The 24,697-nt window shown below is 39.1% G+C and overlaps 4 protein-coding genes across 5 annotated transcripts; 1 reads left to right on the forward strand and 3 right to left on the reverse strand.

The window, feature by feature from the left end:
• Positions 1–674: 674 nt before the first annotated feature.
• LOC121778803 lies at positions 675–4,334 on the reverse strand. The gene is made up of 4 exons (XM_042176209.1): positions 4,221–4,334; positions 2,945–3,005; positions 1,622–1,805; positions 675–732 (listed from the first exon to the last, which is right to left on the reverse strand). The coding sequence occupies exons 1-4, from the start codon at positions 4,281–4,283 to the stop codon at positions 675–677; spliced, it is 366 nt and encodes a 121-aa protein (XP_042032143.1). The 5' UTR covers positions 4,284–4,334.
• A 4,408-nt stretch (positions 4,335–8,742) lies between these two features.
• Positions 8,743–9,748, reverse strand: LOC121778812. The gene is made up of 2 exons (XM_042176218.1): positions 9,383–9,748; positions 8,743–9,301 (listed from the first exon to the last, which is right to left on the reverse strand). Exons 1-2 carry the CDS (start codon positions 9,746–9,748, stop codon positions 8,786–8,788), a joined length of 882 nt encoding a protein of 293 aa, XP_042032152.1. The 3' UTR covers positions 8,743–8,785.
• Positions 9,749–11,981: 2,233 nt separating this feature from the next.
• LOC121792332 (putative pentatricopeptide repeat-containing protein At5g08490) lies at positions 11,982–14,738 on the forward strand. Its single transcript, XM_042190235.1, has one exon. It carries the CDS (start codon positions 12,121–12,123, stop codon positions 14,719–14,721), a length of 2,601 nt encoding a protein of 866 aa, XP_042046169.1. The 5' UTR covers positions 11,982–12,120; the 3' UTR covers positions 14,722–14,738.
• A 15-nt stretch (positions 14,739–14,753) lies between these two features.
• Positions 14,754–19,212, reverse strand: LOC121792334 (probable linoleate 9S-lipoxygenase 5). 2 transcript variants are annotated; one of them, XM_042190237.1, is made up of 9 exons: positions 18,945–19,212; positions 18,150–18,433; positions 17,632–17,872; positions 17,178–17,519; positions 16,976–17,061; positions 16,599–16,706; positions 16,211–16,515; positions 15,851–16,114; positions 14,754–15,650 (listed from the first exon to the last, which is right to left on the reverse strand). In XM_042190237.1, exons 1-9 carry the CDS (start codon positions 19,144–19,146, stop codon positions 14,897–14,899), a joined length of 2,586 nt encoding a protein of 861 aa, XP_042046171.1. In that variant the 5' UTR covers positions 19,147–19,212; the 3' UTR covers positions 14,754–14,896. The 2 variants fall into 2 exon arrangements, with proteins under 2 accessions (XP_042046171.1, XP_042046170.1); XM_042190236.1 differs by having other exon boundaries at positions 18,150–18,436.
• Between the last annotated feature and the right edge of the window lie 5,485 nt (positions 19,213–24,697).

Consider the following 24,697-nt stretch of genomic DNA (forward strand, 5'->3'; position numbering starts at 1 on the left):
ATCAATAATTTAAATGAATTTATATAAATAATGCATATATGGAAATGATAAAATACTGACTTGGTAAGAAGAAAGTGGAGATGAAATGAGGATAAACTACTGTCGTTGTGAGTACTTTCGAAATTGTTTTAATTTTCGAAATGCACGAAAACTCTCGAGAGGCAACTAAATATAAATCTTCATCTAAAAGTTATTGATGAGTCTTTGATTATCAATTTAAATAGGTAAATTTGTCGTTTATTTTGTCTTGCCCAGGTTTCAAAGAATTTGGCATGACAATTTGTTTTTTAACATGGTGGTGCCTTTGTTTAAATCCCATCGATTTATCCTAACCGAAATAATTAAAAAATATTTATAAATGAAATTTTATTACTATTATGATTATATGAGTGACACAACTTATTATTAGGATACACAGCCAAAAATTACAGCAACTTATTGCTCTCTCGTTTCATTACACGCGACACATGTTTTTATTACCCGCAGGGGCATAACGCAGTTGGCAACGGAGGGACAGATCTTGCTGCAATGAGTCTGGGTTCGAATCTCACTACTGTCGTGTAGTTGCTTCCATCTCTCATGCACAAGTGTGAGGCCTTGGGAGAGGGGCTTCTGACAGCCAGTGGGTTAAGGCCTCCACTTAACGGGCTACTGCGTACCCTGATTGAACCATCTCACATGATGTTGGGCCGGAGTGTGGGGGCCGCCAAGGCGACGGAATCGTCTTTTTTGCTGCAATGAAAAGAGAATAAAGTAGGAGTGAGAAAAAGTAGAGAGAAAAAGTAGAGAGAAAAAGTAGAAGAGGGTATAAAGTAAGAGAGAGATAGACCTCATTTATGGTCGGATAGAGGGAGGGAGTACAATTTTTTCAAAATAAGTGTGAAACAGAAATGTTTCATGACTAATGGAAGGTATGGTGTATTATTTAGTCTAATAAACTGCTTGGAGTAACAATTCTTCTTCTTTTCATTAGTGTAATCTTAAAGTTACATTTTTCAATTTTCAAACTTGTTTTCTAAACTTTTGTCACCAAAATCAAAATTTACATGCTTTATTTCTTTATTGCATTAAACAAGCTTATGCCTCTCTATGGTTCACCCCAAAGTATTACTCATTCCGTCTCTATACGAAGTATGAACATTCGATTCGGCACATATTTTAAAATATAATTGGTAAAGTAAGAAATAGATAAAATGATAATATAAGTAGTGTTAGTGGATAGTGAGCTCCACATCATTAGTAGCGCAGTGTAATGGTATAAGTTGTAAATAAAATGACATGCAGATGTAATGCATTGTTTAACTATTCCAAAAATAAAAAATTAATTCTTTTTAGAGACGGACTAATAAGGAAATAGTTCAGATGGATAGAGTATAACTTTGGCTGTAATCTTGCGGTTAAACTTGAGTGCTTGTAAGTACCTAAAATACACATCAATAAGCCACAAGCTATATCCAAAAATATTTGTGATGTTACCAAATATGTAAGTTAGTCGCCTCTAAGCCTGTGGATGAACCGATCTCTCACCTGTTAGAGATAGTAGTCTAGAACCTTGGAATTAGGGGGAGAAATTTAGATGCATAATACTAGCACATACTGAAGTTGAACAATTTCTAATTACCACATATATACAGTGGCTTCTACGAAACCCCATCCGTCTTCTGCATCTGGCCCCATCCAAAACCCTGAAATCCAGACATGTACACAACAACATGCACCACCTACATCAACCCATTCTCTCGAATGCCTCCCCGTCAATGAAATCATGCCTTCGCCACAATACTTGCCTGATACACGCTTTTTCACTGTCGCAGTTAAACAAACCTTATTCAGTATGCCATTTATGCATCTGCTTTCTTTAAACTAGACAACTACAGACTCCTTAAAAAATGTCTACCTCTTATTGTCCAGCATATGTATTATTGTGATGTGTTTTTAGAAACGACTATGTTTATCATACTCAACCAGGGCGGATCAGTTATGGACGGATGGCCTAAACAGCACACCTCTTCTTCCTAGAGAAATTACTAATTGCTTCTCCTAATTTAAATTCATTTTATTTCACAGCATAAGCATTATGTATTGATGGTTTATTTTCTTAGGTTTTATTTATCACTTATCAGTCATCAGACAAACCTATACAGGAGAGGAAATAATTCAGCTAGTGTTGCACAATCAATATTCCTTAATTTTCTTTCCTAGAGTATGAAGTTTAGTACTCCCTCCGTCCCACTGAAGATGACCCGCTTTCCTTTTTGATTTGTCCCAAAGATGACCCTTTACTTAAAATGAAAACTCTTTTATCTCTACTTTATTCCATCTCTCTTACTTTACTCCCTCCACTTCACACATAAAATAAAGGGGCATAAAATCCCATGGCTCCCAAGGAAGGGGTCATCTTCCTTGGGATGGAGGGAGTAACAGGCATGTCATTAAGGTAACTAGAAATATGAAGTAGGATAGTAGGAATATCAGAAAAGGTAAATAGAGAGGAGAAAGGGAAAAAGCACAAAGAAATCTAGTAAGTAAGCTGTTGGCCACACCCAGTGTATGCGTTTTGACATTCTCTTATGGTAAAAATCCTTTAATTAAAATCAAAAGAGAACATGAAAGCCCAAAATTCTATACAGAATCATATACTGAAGACTGAAGAAGAAAAGATAGTCATCACTCAAATGCAACTGGCATGTCAGATACTTTAATCTAGGGCACCACTTATGGGAACAACCAATGATATATAGCGGAAAGGTCGTCTTAGGAGTGCATCCATATATTCAATTTCTTTATTTATTTGGTTGGTTAAGAACTGCAGAAAGTTATGTCTTTTTATTCCAATTACCCTTTTACTACATCTTTTTCTAAACAATTCCATTATAATAGGGACCCTCCACAAAGAATTGCATCTCATCCTACCTGACTGCACATCAAGCTAAGTGAAAAGTACCTGCTCGACTGGTAAGTGAATTTGAAAGTCTTCCACCAGTTAATCTCCTTGAGTAAGATGTCTGCAGTAAAAAAACGCTGTTATAACAACATATCAAATGGTATCATAAGAAACTAAAGCAAACAAATAGAATGATAAGTGCCAAACAAGAGCACCCTAGACCCTAGTAACCAGATAGCATAGAAGAAAGATTGCAAACACAGCCTGACTTATACTATTCTTAAGGGGTGTTCGGTTTGCAAAATTGTATCCCGGGATTAAATATGTAGTGTGTTTGGTTGATGAGATTCAATACAACAACTCAATCCTAGATGGATAATCATGGGATAATTAGTCATAGCTAACCCCCTATAACTAAAATAATCCCACAACTCTATCCTAGATTGTATCTTGGTACTACTTTATTTAGGAAACCGAAGACCACCTTAAAGTACTCATCGCGTGTTATCTGTTAAGGGAGTACATGAAACATTCTTAGGACAAAAGTAAGCAAGTCACATATTTTGGCATTCAAATGCACAATTATCTCAAATTCCAGATTATGGTGTGTTCGTACTCGAGCTTCAAATCAGTAATTGTATTCGGGCTTCCATCATGCATCACATGAATCGACTAAATTCTAGACAGTAGACAATGTGGCCATCTTTAACATTCCCACAAGCTGACAAACACACACAATTAAAAAGCAGAGTAGACAGAATGAGGGTTTGGTTAATAGAAGATTTTATCTTCTGGGAGAGAGGAGAAGATTCAAAGAGTCCGTCTAACAATAACCAGCTGCAGCCACTATTGTATGCATCTATAATTCCACAGCTTTAACTTGTAAAGCAAATTCAAACTAAACACTCGCTAAGACAGATACATATTTCGAGAGGTACATACAAAAAAGATGATTTTTACTAAGTATCATTTCCAAAATCAGATAGTAATATTTCGAGAGGTACATACAAAAGTATATAGCATCAGCTATTTCTAAATCCATCACAACCCGCATTATTATAAAAACCCTAATGAGCAAAGGGAACTAACTAAACTCAAAAGACATTTACAGTTCACATTTTAAGCTCAAACATCAAAACATAGGAGTTCTACAACAAAGTGATATCCAATACTTCGTCAATTAGAGAAGCGCTGCAACATAGAACAGAATTATATAGTATTATTTAAAATTAAATAGGTTTGTTTTCTCATTTCTCTTGTTCGGATATACTAATTCAAGTCTTGGATTTTGTTGAAAGAAAAACAAAGTTGTGAGTTGGAATAGGGTTGAGGTCACCTGAAATTGAGTTTGGCGGTGGTAGTGCGGCAATGAGAAGCTGGCTGAAAGTAGGAGCGCCATGGCCGGAGAAGGAGAGCGGCAGACTGCAGTGAAGTCGGATGGCCAAAAATAATGTCCTAGAACATGTTTTACCCAGTTTTTCTCTTATATACTTCCAACAAAAATTAGCGAGAAAATCGCGTATATAGGCCACTTGGCCTTTAAAATAACGTAAATGTACCCATTTTGTTATCAATTCCATTTATGGGAAAAACGCCGATGAAGTTGGCTTGTTTATAAGTAAAAACGCCAATAGTATTGGCGTGTCTTTAGGCAAAAACGCCAACTATGTTGGCGTTTTACAATGGCACCGTATCTTGCTCGTATTTTTAACCAAAATACTTAAATTTGAACACGCCAATCTGGATGGCGTCTTTAAGATATAAAACGCCAAGGGCATTGGCGTGTTTAAATAAAAAACGCCAACCTGATCGGCGTTTTTTGGTTGAACCATATTTCTCAGATCTCCCCCAAAATCGCAGACCCTCGTCACATTCCCTCCCTCCCCAAAACGCGAAAAACCTTCCCACAGCTGAAAAACGCGAAAACGATTGCCTTGGTCGGGTCAACCCGGTGGTGGATTGAAGCGTGTAGATTTCTATTTTGGCTCATTTCTTCCAAATATTAGTACTCGCAATCGGTTAGTATAGCTAATTTTTAACTCATTCTTCCAAACATTAGTCTACCAATATTTGATGGATTATTATGATAGTATATATTGTAGTGTAATTTATATAATTATTTGATGGATTGTTATAGTATTATAAATTGTATTGTAATTAATAGAAATATTTTGACCAATTGTTATGGTATTATATGTTGTAGTATATATTGTAGTGTACTGTAAAGAAATATTTTTGACCAATATTTGTGTTTGACATTAATGCAGATAGTATGACGTGGTGTGTCCATTTATATTGGGGTGGAAATATAATTCCCGGAACAGTCATTTCTTATGATCCTCCTTTTGCAAAATGATTGATTATGTTGGATGAAAGTATTTCCTACGAAAAGCTTGTGGAAACAATTTGTGAAAGAATGAGGATAAACATATTTGAAAACAAACTTCAAATAGTATGGAAACGTCATATATTCTATGGATCTTCAATCACGTATATAGGTATTTTACTAGAAGAAGTATACATGCCACTAATGTTTAGTGAGAGTATGACTACAGGAGGTCAAATTGAATTGTATGTTGAGTATTCGTCAATTACTCAACAACATAGTCATCATCTCATGAGTAATGATGTTGGTACGTCTACGAGAGGCCGAGAACCATATGTCGCTGCAACACAAGATTTTGATGTTGGCACGTCAACGAGAGGCCAAGAACCATGCTTCGATACAACACAAGATTTTGATATTGGAGGCGTGCATTTAGGGGACAGTGACAACTGTGATGTGGTTGAGGACATAATTGGTCCTGATAAAGCCGACTTTCTTGATCCACAATCACCTTATGATTCTGAAGATGTCGATCCGGATAGTACAGATTCAGATGGTGCTTCGTCGGATGAGGACCAATTTGTTGCTCCAAGAACATCCATTCCGGTTGGAGAAACAGTGGTTGGAGAAACATCAATTGGAGGAAGAGCAGTACGAGAAAGAGTAGTTCCACAGTTCCCACAGCCTGGTATGAACTATTTTCGCACCTTACCAGGTCCATATGATAGTTTTGATCCAAAAAACTTTGAGTCTGATGATCTCAATGTGCATTATTGGAGTGAAAAAGATCCGAGCAATGTCGATTTGCATACTAAATTTAAAACCAAATTGGAATTGAAGTCAGATGTGCCTTTTTGGCATTTGGAAAAAATTCCGACAATATACAGTTGTTGAAAGTAAAGGAAAGAGATGGCATGCAGTTTGTAAGTGGCCACAAGGGAATCCGAAAGATAAGTCCTTACCGCCATGTTTGTGGGAGTGCCGAGCAACATTGAGGAAGCATGATGAACACTGACAAATTAGAGTGTTTAGCACTGCTCATACTTGCATGGGGGATCGTAATTATAATGGGCACGCTAATCTTTCGTCGGGTATGATAGCGTTGAGTGTTCGACATCAGATAGAAAACGATCCTTGCTACAAGGTAAAAGCAATTGTGGCGGATATTGAAAATAGATTTCATGTGAAAGTTAGTTACAAGAAAGCATGGTATGCTCGGAGGACAGCTATTGAGCTTGTGTATGGTTCGTGGGCGTGGAATTTCAAAGTTTTACCAGGTTATTTGAATGAGTTGCAAAGACAAAATCCTGGCACAATTGTCGAATAGTTACATGATGAAAGATTAAGCAACGGTATGAACAAGGTTTTCAAGTACGTATTTTGGGCTTTTGGTCCAGCTGTGGAGGCTTTTCAACTATGCAAACCAGTTTTAACCGTTGATGGAACTCATCTACGTGGACGATATCGAGGTAAAATTCTTATTGCCGTTGGATTTGATGCTAATAAGAAATGTTTGCCTATTGCATATGCCATTGTTGATGAGAAAACCATACAAAGTTGGAATTGGTTTATGGAACGTATTAGAATTCACGTAGCCAAGCATGAAATATGTGTAATATCTGATAGGCATGTGGGAATCATAGATGCAATGAATTCTCCCATATGGAAAGAAGAACCCAATGTGGGGCATCACAGATTTTGCTTGGTACATGTTAGAAAAAATGTTTTGCAGAATCACAAAGGCATCATGGTAAAAAAACTTGTTTGGAAAATTGATATTGCTACAAAGAAACACAAGTTTAAGATCAGACGTCGTTTACTTCGAACCATCAACAACGAGGCTGTGCAGTACCTTGATGCCGTGGAGTTAGAAAAATGGAGTTTGGCGTATGACAAACACAAAAGATGGGGTGAGATGACCACTAATATGGTTGAATCTTACAACAATGTGTTGAGAGGAGCAAGACAACTCCCAATTAAAGCTTGCATTGATCTGATATTTTGGAGGACAATAGAATGGTTTAATGAGCGGTCAATTGCATCAACACAGTGTGCCACACCACTTACCCCGTGGGCCCATGAAAAGGTTGCAATATGATGTAAAAGGTCAATTACATAATGTGAGAGTCCCAAACACAATTGCAGGGCTTTACGTGGTTCGAACAAAGCTCGAATTGGTGGAAAGGGCGGTAATAAGTGGAAGGTAAAGTACTTGGAGTCGAACTGCAAATGTCAAAAGTGGCAGATGTGGAGACTTCCATGTTCACATGCAGCGGCAGTTGCGCGGTTTAGAAACGAGCCCATGCTGTCGCTTGTTGATAACGTATACCGCACAAGTGTTTGGGTACACCAATATTCTACGGTGTTCAATCCAATCAGACACCAAGATTATTGGGCTGTGCCTGAATGGACTTTGCAATGTTCACGAGCCCAGTTAATGCCTAAAAGTCGAGGTCGATATCGTACTACTAGGATTCCTAATCAGATGGATGTCCGTGAAGATGACCAGCCACGCACCCGACGCCGATGTAAACATTGCCGTCAACCAGGGCACGACAGACGCAACTGCCCGAATGCTTCTTCAAGGATGGATACTCAGTTGGTAGATGATGCCGCTGATGATTTTATGCCTCCACCTCCATCAAGATCTGCAGTTCGAGGTCGTCATTCTATCAGCCACACTGATGATGCCGATGACGATTTTATGCCTCCACCTCCACCAAGATCTGCAGTTCGAGGTCGGCATTCTGTCAGCCACACTGGTGGTACAGGCGACGACATTGGGCACAGTGATATTCCACATTCTCCACCTAGGTCTTCTGTGCGAGACGATTTTTTCGGGGTTGATTTAGAGAATGTCGTTGTGCAAGATACTCCTCCGTCTAGACTCTCCACCGCCAGAATCGGGAAGGGTATCCATAGCTTCTTTACCCGGAGAAGGCGAGACAATTGAATGTGTAACAACTATTTAGTTGAATTGAACATTGTTCTGTTTATAATCGTAGCTATTTATTGAATTGAACATTGTAACGTTTTACACGCCAAAATTTGCCCAGGCCAAATTTTTCCCAAGGTAAAAACGCCAACGGAGATGGCGTTTTCCACTAAAAACACCAACGGAGATGGCGTTTTCCATTAAAAACGCCAACGACAGTGGCGTGTTTATGCAGAATGTCCGCTACAACGTAGGAAAATTTGGCAAAATTTTTCCCAAGGTAAAAACGCCATCGCCGTTGGCGTTTTTCACGAAAAACGGCAATAATGTTGGCGTCTTTTAAAACACGCCAACAACAGTGGCGTGTTTATGCAGAATGTCCGCTACAACGTAGGAAAATTTGGCAAAATTTTCCCAAGTTAAAAACGCCAATTGGAGTGGCGTTTTATACAAAATCTTAGTGACATAAAAAAGGCCAACTGGGAATGGCGTGTTTGTTCCTATCGTCGACCAATAAGTAATATAAAGCGTTCAAAATATCAATATGAATACGTGTAAAAAGAGGATTTATCAAATTGCTAATATAACGAGTTCAAATCAATGAAAAACCACCAATATCAATAGAAAGTATCAAATTAGTTTAATCATCTCGCCGTTTCCGCATAAACAAACCCCGTATCCCCTTCCCAATTTTGGATGTAGATCTAGGGATCCTTGAGGGAGGAGTATCTTGAACAACAGCGTTCTCTAGATCCACCCCAAAAAAGTCATCTTGCACAGACGACCGTGGTGGAGAAGTGGGGACATCACTGGGGCCAATGTCGTCGCCGGTACCACCGGTGTGGCTGACAGAATGACGGCCTCGAACTGCAGATCTAGGTGGAGGTGGTTCCACAAAATCGTCATCGGAGCGGTGTACGGGCTGAGATGACGACTCTCCGCAGGCGGTTTTCTTTTTGGTTCGTCGTTTTACCTTTTGCCTTACGGGTACGTCCACGTCCATTGCAGAGCGCTGCGAAGGACGGTAGTCCATCCGCTCAGCCTCCCCGGATATCCGCAGTCCTTCTTCAATCATCCTCGAAATGGTTCCCAAAGCCGGATGTTCTATCGTATCTTGGCCACTTAGAAAGTGGCGCACGTTGTGAAGTGTCTCCACCTACAATTATCAAATTTAAATATATATCATAATATGAATTTAAATAATTAACTAGGGTTTGGTTAAGTATGAATAATTTACCGCGAATCTATGAGAAGATGCCGTTTCGTGGAAGCCCTGTTCAGCATGCACGCCGGGTTTGGTTAAATACACCACAGTTATCTGCCGAAACCAATCCATATATTCTTCGGTTGCAACAGGCTCATCACTGTACTCCAGATCAGTCCACACCAAAAAGTGTGTGTTGTCCCACTCCTGTATATAATTGGCGTGCCAATCAACCCAATTTCGACCAGCTTTTCCACGGCGATCCTGTTTCGCAAAATCAGTACCGTGGAACCGGGGGAGTTGCGGGATATACGGTTGGACAATCCCAAATTGGCGCAACACTCGGTGTGGCAGGTGTGGCTCAGCCAGATTCCAGCAAACAAGCGTTGTTATCGACATCCATACAGGACGACCGGCATCACAACTTTCCGGCAACTGCCGTTGGAGATAAGGCATCCAAATAAACTACATGTAACACAAATTTATTCAAATTAATTTCAATAAAAAACAACAAACAAAAAACAATTTATAAGTATATGAAGTACCTGGTTGGCATGCATCATGGAGAACTGATCTCGGAAATTTTCAATACAATGTCCGGGTGCTTTTACATATGACGCCGGACCATTCCATCTACAAAATGTAAATTATGAGCGAAAAACACGAAGATTGATGAACATAAAGCTTAAAAAATGAATTAGTGAACAACTTACGCGCTTGCACATGGTAGATAGTCTGTATGCACGGGATCTAGCATCCTCGGTCTAATATTTGGGATTCTCTCCCAAGCCCACAGCAGTAATAGAGTTAAGGCTCCCCCGACATCCGTCCTCTTAGCAACGGCAGCTTCACACAAATTGTGGTACAAGCAAGCAAGCGTCGCACCACCCCAGCTATAGGTAGAACACCGTTCTATATCCATGAAAAATTGCAAGTAGAAGAACGAAATTTTATTTCCGGTGGCATTCGGGATCATCAGACCACCAAGTAATAGCAGACAGTAGATACGAGCCCGCTGAGCATATATGTTGTGTTCGTGCTCATCATTCAGCTCAATCCTCAATTGACGCGATAAGCTTGTCTGCTTAAAAGCCATTTCCTTCAACTCGGATGCGTCCGGTATGAATCCTAGAAAATCCAAACACCTGTCCTGCCAATATCCCGGTTGTGTCGGGGGGATGTAACCCGTCACAGCCTCTCCATCAACTTTCAGGCCCCATAAAACCTCCACGTCTTCCAATGTTACAGTCGCTTCACCGACTGGGAAGTGAAACGTGTGAGTCTCTGGCCTCCAACGTTCAATCAAAGCGGTGATCAGATGGTGGTCAATTTCCTTTGGCTGACCACACCTCAATAAACCGCCGAACCCCATCTGGTCCACTAGTGCCAGAACACGGTGATGTATGGGAACATTCCAAATTATTCCTTCATATCGTCGGCAGCGTACGTATTCGGATGGAACTCCTGCCCATATGTTATTAGAGACATGTTGTCTTTGAAGATACAGTACAGAAGGATCCGCAGGACCACACGCAAGCCGACGAGCAGAAGTCGAAGATGATGCCATAATTTACCTACACAGCATTCATAATCCAAATTTAACATTTACCAAACATAAATCATTTCAATAATTACATACAATACACAAATTCACCTACACAACATTTCACATCCAAAATCATAACACAATTCATCTACACAAAATTGACAATTTCAATTACAAATTTGTCCAACCTAACAAATTCAATTTGTCCAATTTCAAATTGCTCAGCCTAACAATATACATCAACCAAAACCCACATAAACCAAATCAATTTGCCCAATTTTTTTGCTATAACAACCCTAGGGTTTAGGTTTATAATCAATTTTATATATAAATTCACTTAAATCCAAATAATCCAACATAATAATCAACACTAATGTCATTCAAACAATCCAAAATGCATAATATTTCAACTCAATTCACAACCCATTACAAACCCTAGCTAACTATCCAACAATTACTCTAATAATGTAAAAGATAAGCATACTAACATAAGAAAATATATGAATCTGGGGAAGAATAGCACCGATTGATGAATGGAGGGCGAAATCACGGAGAGGAGGGCGAATTCGCGTAGATTGGCGCTGCTTGGAGAAAAATCGCAAAGTGTGAGGCTGTTGTGATGTTTTCGCGATTTGGGGGTGGAGGCTGCTGGTATATCAGTCTGTTTAAACACGCCACTCAAATTGGCGTTTTTCGGTTAAACACGCCGATGTTATTAGCGTCTTTGCTTTTAAACACGCCGATGTCATTGGCGTGTTTTACATAATACACGCCAACACCAATGGCGTGTTTTAACGTAATGATCATTGGAAAGAATACGCCCAAAATACGGCACAAGTCAAAAACGCCAATATAGTTGGCGTTTTTGCGTAAAGACACTCCAATACTATTGACGTTTTTACTTATAAACACGCCAACTTCATCGGCGTTTTTCCCATAAATGGAATTGATAACAAAATGGGTACATTTACATTATTTTAAAGGCCAAGTGGCCTATATACGTGATTTTCTCAAAATTAGCGTTGGAATGTGTACTAAGTTGGAATAATTACCATTACACCTTATTAAATAGAGTAATAACCGTTTTGGACCATCCGTCACAAAACCATTCCACTGCTGGTTTTATCTTGATTCGTAGTGAATGAGGAGGAGAAGGAAACTAATTTGTACAGAAGAGTGAGGGCTTTGACGTTGGTATACGCTGACTAATTAGGTTTCCACAGCTATGGGTGCAATAAAAGAAGCTCTTTCCCTCTTACTCCAAAGGAGAAATTATGAGTCCAGTTATCAAGTTTTAGCCGATGTTCTTAAATCATGTGCGGCAATATCATGTATCAAATTGGGGAAATCTCTACACGCTCATGTCGTTAAAGAAGGCCATGGTTCTTGCCAGTTGATTTCGAAAGCTTTGCTCAACATGTACGCGAAATGCAGAGTTCTTGATGACTGCCGCCAGCTGTTCGACGAAATACCTGACCTTGATGACTGCCGCCAGCTGTTCGACGAAATACCTGACCCAGATACCGTCACTTGGAACACTCTCTTGTCTGGGTTCGCGGGTTCCCCCCGCCACGATCACACAGTTATGAGGTTTTTCAACATGCTCCGTGCTGTGCGCGAGCCTAAACCGAGTGCCGTCACTCTTGCTATTGTCATTCCTGTCTGCACCCGCTCCGGCACCCGGGGTGCTCGGAGGAGTGTTCATGCCTATGCGATAAAGTCTGGGATGGAATCACAGACATTGGTAGGCAATGCTCTAGTGTCGATGTATGCAAAATCTGGACTTATTTCGGATGCGTGCGTTGTTTTTGGAGATATTTCTGATAGAGATGTGGTTTCATACAATGCAGCAATTGCAGGTTTAGCAGAGAATATGCTCGTGGAAGATGCTTTTCAACTTTTCACTGAGATGATTAGAGGGCCGGTGATGCCTAACTATGCCACCATTGCAAACGTTCTGCCTATTTGTGCTGCTATGGGGAAGACTGGTTGCGACAGATTGGGAAAGGAGATCCATTGCTATGTGTTGAGACGCTCTGATTTGGAAGATGAAACAGCGGTGATTAATGCCATTTTGAGCTTCTATCTGAGAGTTGGTCGAATACAAGAAGCAGAGTCTTTATTTGATCGAATGAAGTTCAGAGATTCGGTTTCCTGGAATTCAATCATTGCTGGGTATGCTTCAAATGGTCAGTGGTTGAAAGCGTTGGAGACATTTCGTCGTTTTGTTTGCATGAAGATGGTTGGACTGGATGCCATCACTGTGATCAGCATTCTTCCTGTTTGTGCCCAGTTAAATGATCTGCAAGCGGGGAAGGAGATACATGGTTATGTTTTGCGGCAGCCAGCTTTAAACAAGGATACATCCATTGGAAATGCTTTTACAAAATTTTATGCGAAATGTGGCCGGATAGATGCAGCATTTGGAACATTTTCACTTATCTGTGAAAAGGATTTAATATCATGGAATACCATGCTTGATGCTCTTGCACTAAATCTACTTACAACTCAGTTTGCTGATCTCTTGTGTTTGATGTTTGTGGAAGAAGTAAAACCTGACGCCATTACTATGTTAACTGTGGTACAGCTTTATGCATCTCTTTCCAGAATTAACAATATTAAAGAAACTCATGGGTTCTCATTGAGATCCGGTGTTCTGCATGGTGATACGAAACCCACTCTCGGAAATGCACTGCTTGATGCATATGCCAAATGTGAAAATATGGAATACGCATCAAAACTGTTTGATAACTTATCTGGAAAGAGGAATGTGGCCACCTGCAACTCAATGATTTCAGGATACTTTGAACATGGTTTGCTAGACGATGCAAATACTATCTTCCATAGTATTTCTGAAAGAGATCTTACCACTTGGAATCTTATGATCCGAGGTTATGCCCAGAACGAGTGTCTTGGTGAGGCTCTCCGCTTGTTTCATGAGTTACAGCATCTTGGATTAAGGCCTGATCCCATGACAATTACGAGTGTAATACCTGTTTGTGGTCAAATGGCTTCAGTGCACTTGCTGAGACAGTGTCATGGCTACATAATTAGGGCTTGCTTCAATGATGCTCATTTAATGGCAGCTCTTCTAGATGTGTACTCAAAATGCGGGAACATAAGTGCTGCATATAAACTTTATCAATCAACTCCCCAGAAAGACCTTGTTGTGTTCACGGCTATGGTTGGAGGATTCGCTATGCATGGAATGAGCAAGGAAGCAATTAAGGTCTTTGACTTTATGCTCAAGTGTGGTATCAAACCGGATCATGTTGTGATCACTGCTGTTCTATCTGCTTGTCGTCATGCTGGGCTTATTAATGAAGGATTATCAGTTTTTAATTCAATAGATCAGGTCCATCACATGGAACCAAGCATGGAGCAGTACGCATGTGTGGTGGATCTCCTTGGTCGGGCCGGTCAAATGAAGGAAGCATTATCCTTTCTAACTTACATGCCTGTTGCACCAAATGCCAATTTATGGGGTACACTTCTTGGTGCCTGCAGAGCCCACCATGATGTGGATACAGGTCATATTGTAGCTGAACGTCTTTCAAGAACTGAAACCACTGACATAGGAAACTACGTGGTTTTATCAAATATGTACGCTGCTGATGCTAGATGGGACGGGGTGTTGGAGATGAGAAAAATGATGAAAACGAGAGATCTGAAAAAGCCAGCAGGTTGTAGTTGGATTGAAGTGGGAATGAGTAAAAACATGTTTGTAGCTGGAGACTATTCTCACCCAGAAAGAAGCCTCATTTACAGCACGTTGCATCACTTGGAGAAACAATTGAAAGAGCTGTACGAGTCTCCTTGTAATTGAGACAAGGACAGCTGATTCATGCAAAATCATAGTTTCCAAATTCATATTCACTTTTCTTTTAAACAGAATTCAAACGCTAGCCATATAGTTCTACAGGAGTTTTACAGATAATATTTGCAATCTTATTTGACAAATCCTAGCAAGCAAGACTGGGGAAATGAAATGCTACTAACAGTTACATAGAGATGCTGTTGGGAATTCCCCTGCCTGTCAGACCAATCTCACTGCTAGGGTACAGCAAAGTGTATGGCATCTTCACTGGCCCCGACCTATTCCTCCATCTCTTGTCATTGTTCAAATCGATGAACTTTTGCTCTACCTCTTTTAACCGTTCCCCAAACCTTTCGAATGCTTTGCAGGCCTCTGTGTCTGCTGTCCATTCAGGAGAGTCTCTCTGTCCAAGATAAATCTCATCAGAAGAATGCCTAGATAAAATTTCTACAAGGGAGATGCCAAGCACACTTTGCATCTGGGAAGTGATGGTTTTCAAGTAAGCCTTTTCAGGATTCAACTTCATTTCTTCATACTCAGGAGTGCCGAGATCTGGAATGAATCTCCGGCTAGTAGCCGGACGATTTGGCAGGTACCCTCCATAAGGGTACTGTCCAAAATTTAATGCTGCGTGAAGGGCAGACGCCACCCATATGATAGTGGTGCACGACTCTATAAGCTCTTCGCGGGACTGCATTTTTGGCCACCATGGTTCGTCTTTCTTGTCTCCGTGTCCCTTTTCTCGTATTTCAGTCCACCATGCCTGAAGCTCAGGATCTTCCTGAACCATTTCATCAGTCTTGTAGTAAAGGTTGCAGTAGTCCTGAACCCATGTTTTGATTGTTCCCCAGATCTCGAGTCCATCAACAGCATAAGGATAGTCCTCTATCAGTAAGCGCACACCATGCGGGCAGCTAGAGTCTTTGATTGCCACCCCTCTGCAAATATGTAGATAGAGTTAGCAAGATATGTAAGTTCACCTTTGAGAAAGATTTAGAGTTCTTTTCGTTGAGCTTTTACAAAATTCTGATGCAAGGTTATGAAAGAGCATTGATTCGGCAGTGCCTAGCATTTCTTATTCTATTATTTGCAATCTTATGACAATAGTGTCATATTGTAGAATTCAATCTACATGTACCTCTTTATAAGGTCTCCAGGAAGTGATTGTTCTGGGAAAACCCAGTCCTTATAAACCATAGATGACATCTCCAAGGAATATTTTCCTGGAAAAACTGTAATCTCAACAAACCCTCCAGCACATATCAGGGATTGACGAGCTAGTGCATTTATATTCATTGTATCTCTGAAGTGAGGCTGCAAAAGCTTATGAATTGGGTGGAGTATGCTCAGCTGTCTGTTGGTGGCGATAATAAATGGCTCAATTGATGCATGAGTGTTCAACCTGAGATGAGAAGAGGAGAAAAGATTCTACACTTTAGTCATGAAAGACTATGATGTGCCTAATTATTTGTTTTTGCAGCTTTGTTAACTACTTTACCAGTGACTTATGAGTTGATGATATCCAGAGTCATCTACTGCTACATAAGCCTTCGCCAATAACCAGATGGCACCTTCAAATCCATCTTCTGCTGGGGTGCATACGCGACTTACTGCACCATAATGATCCTCTTCTGGATGTGGCAAACTTAATTCAATTGCTACAGGCCTCAGTGTTCCATCTTCTTTCAAGAAGAGAACTGTTCTTGTTGCATAAGTCTTTGCAGCAGTAGTGTTTATCCTCCTCAGGTATGGCATCAGGCTGTCGTGGTGATCTAATATGTACAGCTTATTGTTCCGGATTGCCTATATGTATAACCACCCCAATCACTTCAGTTGATGATTGATAATATAAATCATCCATGAAATCAAGTTTGATTTAGTTTTACCTCAGTAACAGTCAAGCCTTCTAGATTGTGTATTATATGCTCTTCTGATATTTTGCTGGATTGCCTTCCATATAGCTCTGGGTTTAGTTTGCTTGTTGGCGGGAACTCCTGTGAGCAGAATCCTATTAATAATCGATCTTGTAACACTTATAACCTCATAGGTCAAACAAATATGATTAACACAAACCTGTGTTATTCTTTGTTTTCATTTTCATTTTCATTTTCATTTTCATTTAGCATTATCAGCAGAGCACATGAAAGTTTTTCAGCAAATTCTGTGTTTTGTGTTTCATTCTGTTTTGTTTACTCAAAGCTTCATATCCGATGCTGCTCCCTTTTCATATGAAAAAAGATAAAGAGCAGGAAACTTTGTTTACCTGGAGGCGTTGGATAACGACAGGATTGATTCCAGCCAGCATTTCTCTACCAAATTCTTCATCAGATCGCCATGCATCTTTATCCTCTGCTCCACGAAGAAAATAACCAATTAGTTTAAGTAAAAGGTTATGACTCTTAATTTCTTAAATTAATACATGCCCCATGTCTACATATTCAACATACCGTTTCCACTAATATTACCTTTAATGACCTGTGGCAGTGGAAAATTGTATGTTTTCTCTCCATCTGATCTTAGTAGCTCCTTTATCGTTTCTACAGGTATGTGATGTCTAATTTTCTCCAACAAAGTTACATTAGTTCCTGCGGAAGCACCATCATAGAGCTGTAGCACTTCCTCAAATGAGTCAAATTCGTCGGGAGTTTTGTCAAACAGATCCTTAAACTCAGGCGCCAGGAACTGAAATATTGACTTTAGTGCATATGCTACAAAATCTGACATCTTCAGATGACTAAACCTTTCATCCCTTGGGACATAGATGCTCAAGCTGTTATATAATGGTATCCTGCTCTCGATTCTGGGATCTACAAAGTAGTCAGTTATTAAATCCTTTTGGTTCACATGCATAGCATCTTTTAATGTCAGAATGCATCTAACCATGGTAATCTCTTCTAGGTTTCATGCTTTGCCTCTTACCTGATAAAAGCAGAGGCCGGCCTGTTCTTCCTCTGCGAGGATATGGGTATTCAGTTGAACCCCCAAGAATGGGACGCGCATGCTCTGGACCTTTATCAGGATCACCTAAATCATTGTACACAGCATAGTCATACACCCTATCCCATTCTTCAAGCTTTCCTGTTCCAGTTCCTCTCAGATTCTCCAATTCTTCTTCTCTGTAATCGCGAAGTGGTGGCGGCGTTTGGCTGGGGAGATATGTCTGCAACAAAAGGTTATTTTCTTCTTTATATAGAACACATTTCATGGGCCCAACATTACTCTTACTGAAATAAAGCAAATTGTTTAATGGTAAAGTTTGACGTGCAAACTCTGTTTGATTTTGGCACAAATTTTTAGTAAACATATGAACTTGATATCGCTCTGAAACAAATTTTTAGCATTTGATGCAGCATATATGAAGTTAGTGGAGATAGTTCGTTATATAGGAGTATGGTTATAATCTACTTATTTGACATGCTGTACGAATTTTATTTTACCTGATTGGCGAAAAATATACGGTCTTTGTTGTAGCGTTCAGCATGGTAAACCCAGGAATTGCAGATGAAATGGACGCGACCATGGCCAGGAACGTCTTCAAGAGTGAGGTTCTTGAGGTAGAATTCACTATGGTGAAAGTTTGCGATTGTGAATGCCCCCGGATAGCCCATCTCCTTGCTCCACTCGAAGGTCACATTGTATGTCGCAGCTGCTGTCATAGGGGTGATTTTCGTGACCCAGTCTTCCAGATATGCTGTCTTCCCGAGTTTTCCTTTGCAACTTTCTGCTGTCAAAACAAACAGGAGTCACCATTTTGCAATTTTTGTAGGTCAGTAAATCAAGAATGGTTGCTGTCTAACAGACAAGTCGTTCATGTCTCTCTCTCTGCACTCACCCCTTTTTGACAATCATAATAGGCTTGTTTTATTTACACACAAATCACATACAAGACCATAGATTTGCAACCTCTTGTTGTCTAAATGAACTTAACATAAAAAAAAAACAAAATCTCGATATCCATCCAATTCAAAGCCTCAATAGTAAATTGGCAGAAAGAAAAAAGAAAATATAGCATAAAAAATGATATAATTAAGCCACTCAACCCAACCCAGTCTTCTTTTTTTTAAAAAGGGATCCATCCAATCATGACTGTAGTTTCATGAGTATAACATGAAGCACCGACAGTTGAAGGTCTACATCTCAACCGTAGACTCACCAATATGTGGATATGGAGTAGTGAAATCAACGGTAGAGATGCAGCCTCATACATAGATAGAGATGGATACATTACATACCAGCAGAATCTGGATCAACGGCGGTGCTAATGAGGCGCAGCGCGACCTTCCTCCCCCGAATCTCGTCTAATCGGTCGAAGACGGAGGCAGCGACGTCGTTCACCCCGAGCAGGTTCTTCTTCATGAGAACCACCACTCCCCTGAGCTTGCATCCATTCTCCTCCTCGTACTTGGATTTCTTGGTAGGATTGCGATCGCCCATGGCTTCTTCACTTCAAACAGTTTAGTAGTAGTAAATGTGTGGATTAGGAGTGAGACTGATCAAGAAGAGAAGTCATACTTATATTAGTAGAGAAGAGTGGTCTTGACTTGTTTTCCTTCAAGGAATATTCCAGTGTGAACGATAATATTGTTAATAAATTAGGTTAATAGAGAAAAACCGGTTTATTTCCACTATCCGGTTCACTGCCAATTTCAGTTTACTTTTATACACTTAGCTATTATTTTGAGCAAATTGCCGCCTCTAACTTTTCTTCCCTCTAATTTTAATATACTTTCATCTTTTCCCTCTCATTCATTTTCTTGTTATAGAGTTCGCGCCTCTTGTAAGAATTGAGTTGCACATCAAATATAGCAATTAAATGTTGAGCAGGATACATTTTAATATTTTTAAACTTTATTGGGATAGAAATGATGTATATATTATATTCAAGAGTTCATGTAATGATTTCATATTTGTTCGAAAAATTCGTGTATGACATAATACCTAGTAATTTTAAATTCTAAGCTATTAAATGTATATATTCTGAACTATATTATGATAAAATATAAATGAATCTAAGTTTTTTTAAAATTTATATAATATTATATTAATTTAAGCAGTTAAAGCTTCTAAATTAAAATATATTACTCATTTCGTTCCAATATAGTTCAGTCGTTTCTTTTTTTCTCTCGATTTGAAAAAATACTACTACTAAATAAATAGTTAAAGTGAAGAAATGGTAAAGTAAGAAAGAAAATAACGTAGATAATATTCATCTGCGTATTATTCTCTCACCTACTTTACTGTATCTTCACTTTAACATCATTTTAAACAAATGAAAAAAAAACGACTCAATTATCTTTAGACGGATGAAGTATTAAATTATAAACTGAAATGTTATATTTTACTTTACAGTATTAAATTTGTTGAGTCAAAACTGAAAATAAGATTAGAGATAGTTAATCGAATAATATCTTAAATTCTTATTGGTATGCAAATTAAGAGGGGTTCGTTCCTAATAAGTAATAACTCAAGTCTCAAATGAATATTATATCTGTAAACAATTGAGGAACGATTTGAATAGCAAGAACAATCGATTGAAGATTGGAATGAAAAAGTAAAGGAAACTTTATTCACTGGAATGAGAAAAAAACGAGAGAGAGAATATGAGCTACATAAGAAGAAACTAACTAATGAATTAGCTATTTAACAGAAACTAACGGCTAGTATTTAATCCTACGGCTAGGATCAAATCTTGACTAACAAACAGATCCAACGGCTCCTGAAACGAGTTGTCACAACAGCCGAGCTCTTCTTCATATTTTGATCTTTCTCTCCAGATCACGGAGCTGCCGAGCTTGGTGCTTGAGCCATCACACTCTACCAACAAACTCCACCTTGATTGCTCAATCACCAACCAAACTCTTCCTTTCCAGTCCCACTAGTTTCAGACATAGTAGAAACTTTTCTTTACTCAATGGTTTAGTTAACATGTCTGCCGGGTTCTCTGAAGTATGAACTTTGAAGACTTTCACATTGCCTCTTTCAATCTCCTCTCTGATGAAGTGATACCGCACATCAATGTGCTTTGATCTCTCGTGATAAGCTTGATGCTTGGCCAGAAATAGAGCACTATTATTGTCACAGCCAACTGCTATCGCCCCTTGCTCAATCCCAAGATCAGACAACATTCCTTTCAACCAGAAACTCTCTTTTATTGCCGCAGCAAGTGAGATAAATTCTACTTCCGTTGTGGAAAGTGCCACCACACTTTGAAGACTTGACTTCCAGCTAATAGCAGACCCAAACATTGTGAATATGTAAGCCGACTGAGACTTTCTGTTGTCTAAGTTCCCAGCAAAATCCGAGTCACAATATCCCACAATAGCATCAGCTCCACCTCCATCATTCACTCCATATAAAATGCCTACATTCCCAGCACCCCTCAGATACCTCATCAACCATTTGAGAGCAATCCAATGTTCCCTTCCATGATTTGCCATAAACCGACTGACAACACTTGTGGCTTGTGCTATATCTGCTCTGGTGCTGATCATAGCATACATAATGCTCCCCACTATATTAGCATAGGGTATCTTCTTCATCTCTCTGGACTCAGCATCACACTTGGGCCTCTGATCAGCCTTGAGCCTGAAGTGCATTGCTAGTGGAGTAGCCACTGCCTTCATATTCTCCACCTTGAACCTTCTCAGCAACTTTGATATATAATCAGATTGTGTGAGCCACAATTGCCTTTTAGCTCTGTCTCTGATAATGTTCATGCCTAAGATTCTTCTTGCTGGCCCGAGGTCTTTCATTTCAAACGCAGCATTGAGTTCATCCTTCACCTTTTGCACTGCCTTCTTGCTAGCCCCAGCAACAAGCATGTCATCTACATAAAGTAGAAGATATGTAGGATGTATGCCCCCTTTTCTGACATATACACAGGAGTCATAACTTGATCTCTGAAAACCAATCTTGATCATATAATCATCAAAAGTCTTATTCCACTGCCTACTAGCCTGCTTAAACCATATATACTTCTTCTCAGCAAGCAGACTTTATTTTCATTACCTGGCTTGATGAAGCCCTCAGGCTGGGCCATGTAGATTGTTTCCTCTAGCCCTCCATGTAAGAAGGCCGTTTTCACATCAAGCTGTTCCAATTCCAGATCCAACTTAGCAACCAAAGCCAACAGCATTCGAATGGAAGAATGTTTTACAACCGGTGAGAAGACCTCATTGAAATCAACTCCATGTTATTGAGTGAATCCTCTAGCCACTAACCGGGCTTTAAATCTGATCTGATCACCCTCAGCACCTTCCAGCTTCTTCTTGAATATCCATCTACAGCTGATAACTTTCCTTCCATCAGGTTTCGCAACCAATATCCAAGTTCCATTTTTTAGCAGAGAATCAATTTCATCCACCATTGCTTTCATCCATTTTTCCCATTCTTTGCTCTGCATTGCTTCCTTATATGAGGATGGCTCTGTATACTCAACATCTTCAGCCACACATAATGCATAAAATAGCATCTCAGAATCATCAAATCTTGATGGCAGCTTGATCTTTCTTCTGACTCGATCCCTAGCCAGCTGGTAGTTTTCCAGATTATCTTGAGGTTGTGTTTGTGTCTCATTCTGAGCACTCTGAGGCTCAGTGACCTCTATACTCTCCCCATGCTTCTCATGCCTCTCATGCTCCACCTCAAAATCAGCTTTATCAACAGAATCAGCCACAGAATTAGGCTTCTCGATGATCACTTTGTTCTTATCCAGAAAAGGCATTTCAGTTTCAGAGAATACTACATCTCTACTAATCACAATCTTGTGATTCCCTGGCTCTACACACCACAAACGATATCCCTTTACCCCAGGTTGATATCCCAACATTACACACCTAATAGCCCGAGCATCCAACTTCCCTTGTTTGAGATGAGCATATGCCTTGCAGCCAAACACTCTCAATGTGGTGTAATCTCCATGGCTGCCATACCATCTAAAATCAGGTGTGTCTCCCTCTATACTTGATGAGGGACATTTGTTGATTAGTCTCACAGCCGTGGATGCAGCCTCGGCCCAAAACTTCTTCTCAAGACCAGATGAGAGGAGCATACACCTCACCCTCTCCAATATGGTTCTATTTGCCCTTTCTGCTGGGGATTCAGAGGTACAGTCCGGTGCCTTTTAATTCCCCTCTCTTTACAGAAGTTATCAAACTCTTTGGAGAGATACTCCAAGCCGTTATCAGTCCTCAAACATTTAAGAACCACTGACTTCTCCTTCTCCACTTCCAGGCACCATTGCTTAAACTTACTAAAAGCCTCTGATTTCTCTCTCAAAATGTATATCCACATTTTCCTAGAGTAGTCATCTATGATACTCATATAATACTTCCCTCCACCTACTGACACCACAGATGCAGGGCCCCACATGTCACTATGGGCATAATCAAGAATGGATGTGGAAGTGTGCTTACCTTTGGGATAAGGCTGTTTCTTGGACTTACCCAAAATGCATTCCTACCCGTGAATTTCTCGGCCTCAAATCTAGAAGCCATAACACCTTCCAATCTCACCACCGAAAAACAAATCAGAAATCAATCGCGCCTCCTCTTCCCACAGACGGCGCCAATTTGTAAACAATTGAGGAACGATTTGAATAGCAAGAACAATCGATTGAAGATTGGAATGAAAAAGTAAAGGAAACTTTATTCACTGGAATGAGAAAAAAATGAGAGAGAGAATATGAGCTACATAAGAAGAAACTAACTAATGAATTAGCTATTTAACAGAAACTAACGGCTAGTATTTAATCCTACGGCTAGGATCAAATCTTGACTAACAAACAGATCCAACGGCTCCTGAAACGAGTTGTCACAACAGCCGAGCTCTTCTTCATATTTTGATCTTTCTCTCCAGATCACGGAGCTGCCGAGCTTGGTGCTTAAGCCATCACACTCTACCAACAATATCCATTTGAATGTATATGAGTTAAATCATAACCATTATATCTCAATATTTTAAGTGGATTTCAGATTAATTGAACTAAGAATAATCTAAACTAATTGAATTGTTAAATTGAATCTAAATTCAACTTAATTGTTCAATTAAATTTTAGTTATATTGAATTTAATTACACTCGTTGTTTAATTGAGTCCAATATTCAATAAATAGTTCAATTCAAATTAAATATCAGAATCCTTTGGTTGGATCTATGATAATTTGAATATAAAATGAATATAGATATAACTGAATTATTTAATAGATATAAAATTCAACTTAATTGTCAAACCGAATCTAGTAACTAATCAACTTATTTATTTAATTAAATTTAAAATTAAATTTAATTATTACTGTTGAAACCAATATTCATTTGAGTAGTTAAACTGAATCAACTATCAAAATATTCCCAATCATTCGATTGGATCTAAAATCAATTGAATTTAAAATGAATACAAGTTTGACTGGATTGTTAAATCAAATTAAATTGTTCAAATGAATATAAGATTAACTGAAAGCATAAATACTCGTTTGGATCTAATTAAAATTCAATAAAACTGTTCAATTATGATTCAGTTTAATATAAGAACAATTGAAATCTCGGATGATTCAATTGAATATAAGTATCAATCAAACTGTTAAATTTAATCATTTTTTTAAATTCTTGATAATAATTAAGATCCTAAATTTAGTACCTAAATTAAATTGTAAGACTCAATTTCCTTTATGCGAATCAAGATAAAGGCGTTGTCTATTTTGATTCAATTTTCAATGTTTTGCAATTAAATTGGGTAGTAATTAATGTTGGTTTGAGTTCAAAAGTTAAATACGCGTTCTCTCTCTCTGACAAACTAAAATGGAGGGAGTTCTAAAATAGAAAATAAAGAAAAGGCTATATAAGTAATTTCAACTTATCCACTAACTATAATTAATATTTTATCTATTAATTGACATAAAAATTTACTAATTTATCCCTGTGTGGTTGCCCACATTATGGCTGTTTAGCATCACCCTTTATTTTAAGGGAGTCTCATTTTTACCTAAACGA

This window comes from Salvia splendens, chromosome 2 (genome assembly GCF_004379255.2).
Source record: "Salvia splendens isolate huo1 chromosome 2, SspV2, whole genome shotgun sequence".
Taxonomy (NCBI): domain Eukaryota; kingdom Viridiplantae; phylum Streptophyta; class Magnoliopsida; order Lamiales; family Lamiaceae; genus Salvia; species Salvia splendens.

Excerpts from the sequence above, each read along its gene's own strand:
- LOC121778803 (XM_042176209.1), bottom strand. The coding sequence starts at position 4,283 with ATGGCGCTCCTACTTTCAGCCAGCTTCTCATTGCCGCACTACCACCGC. Across the intron at positions 1,806-2,944 it reads TTCACTTACCAGTCGAGCAG|TGAAAAAGCGTGTATCAGGC; the intron begins GTACTTTTCACT and ends TAACTGCGACAG. Across the intron at positions 733-1,621 it reads GAAGCCACTGTATATATGTG|CAAAAAAGACGATTCCGTCG; the intron begins GTAATTAGAAAT and ends TTTTCATTGCAG.
- LOC121778812 (XM_042176218.1), bottom strand. The coding sequence starts at position 9,748 with ATGTCGATAACAACGCTTGTTTGCTGGAATCTGGCTGAGCCACACCTG. Across the intron at positions 9,302-9,382 it reads CATCTTCTCATAGATTCGCG|GTGGAGACACTTCACAACGT; the intron begins GTAAATTATTCA and ends TGATAATTGTAG.
- LOC121792332 (XM_042190235.1), top strand. The coding sequence starts at position 12,121 with ATGGGTGCAATAAAAGAAGCTCTTTCCCTCTTACTCCAAAGGAGAAAT.
- LOC121792334 (XM_042190236.1), bottom strand. The coding sequence starts at position 19,146 with ATGGGCGATCGCAATCCTACCAAGAAATCCAAGTACGAGGAGGAGAAT. Across the intron at positions 17,873-18,149 it reads GTATATTTTTCGCCAATCAG|ACATATCTCCCCAGCCAAAC; the intron begins GTAAAATAAAAT and ends CTTTTGTTGCAG. Across the intron at positions 17,520-17,631 it reads CCGGCCTCTGCTTTTATCAG|ATCCCAGAATCGAGAGCAGG; the intron begins GTAAGAGGCAAA and ends ACTACTTTGTAG.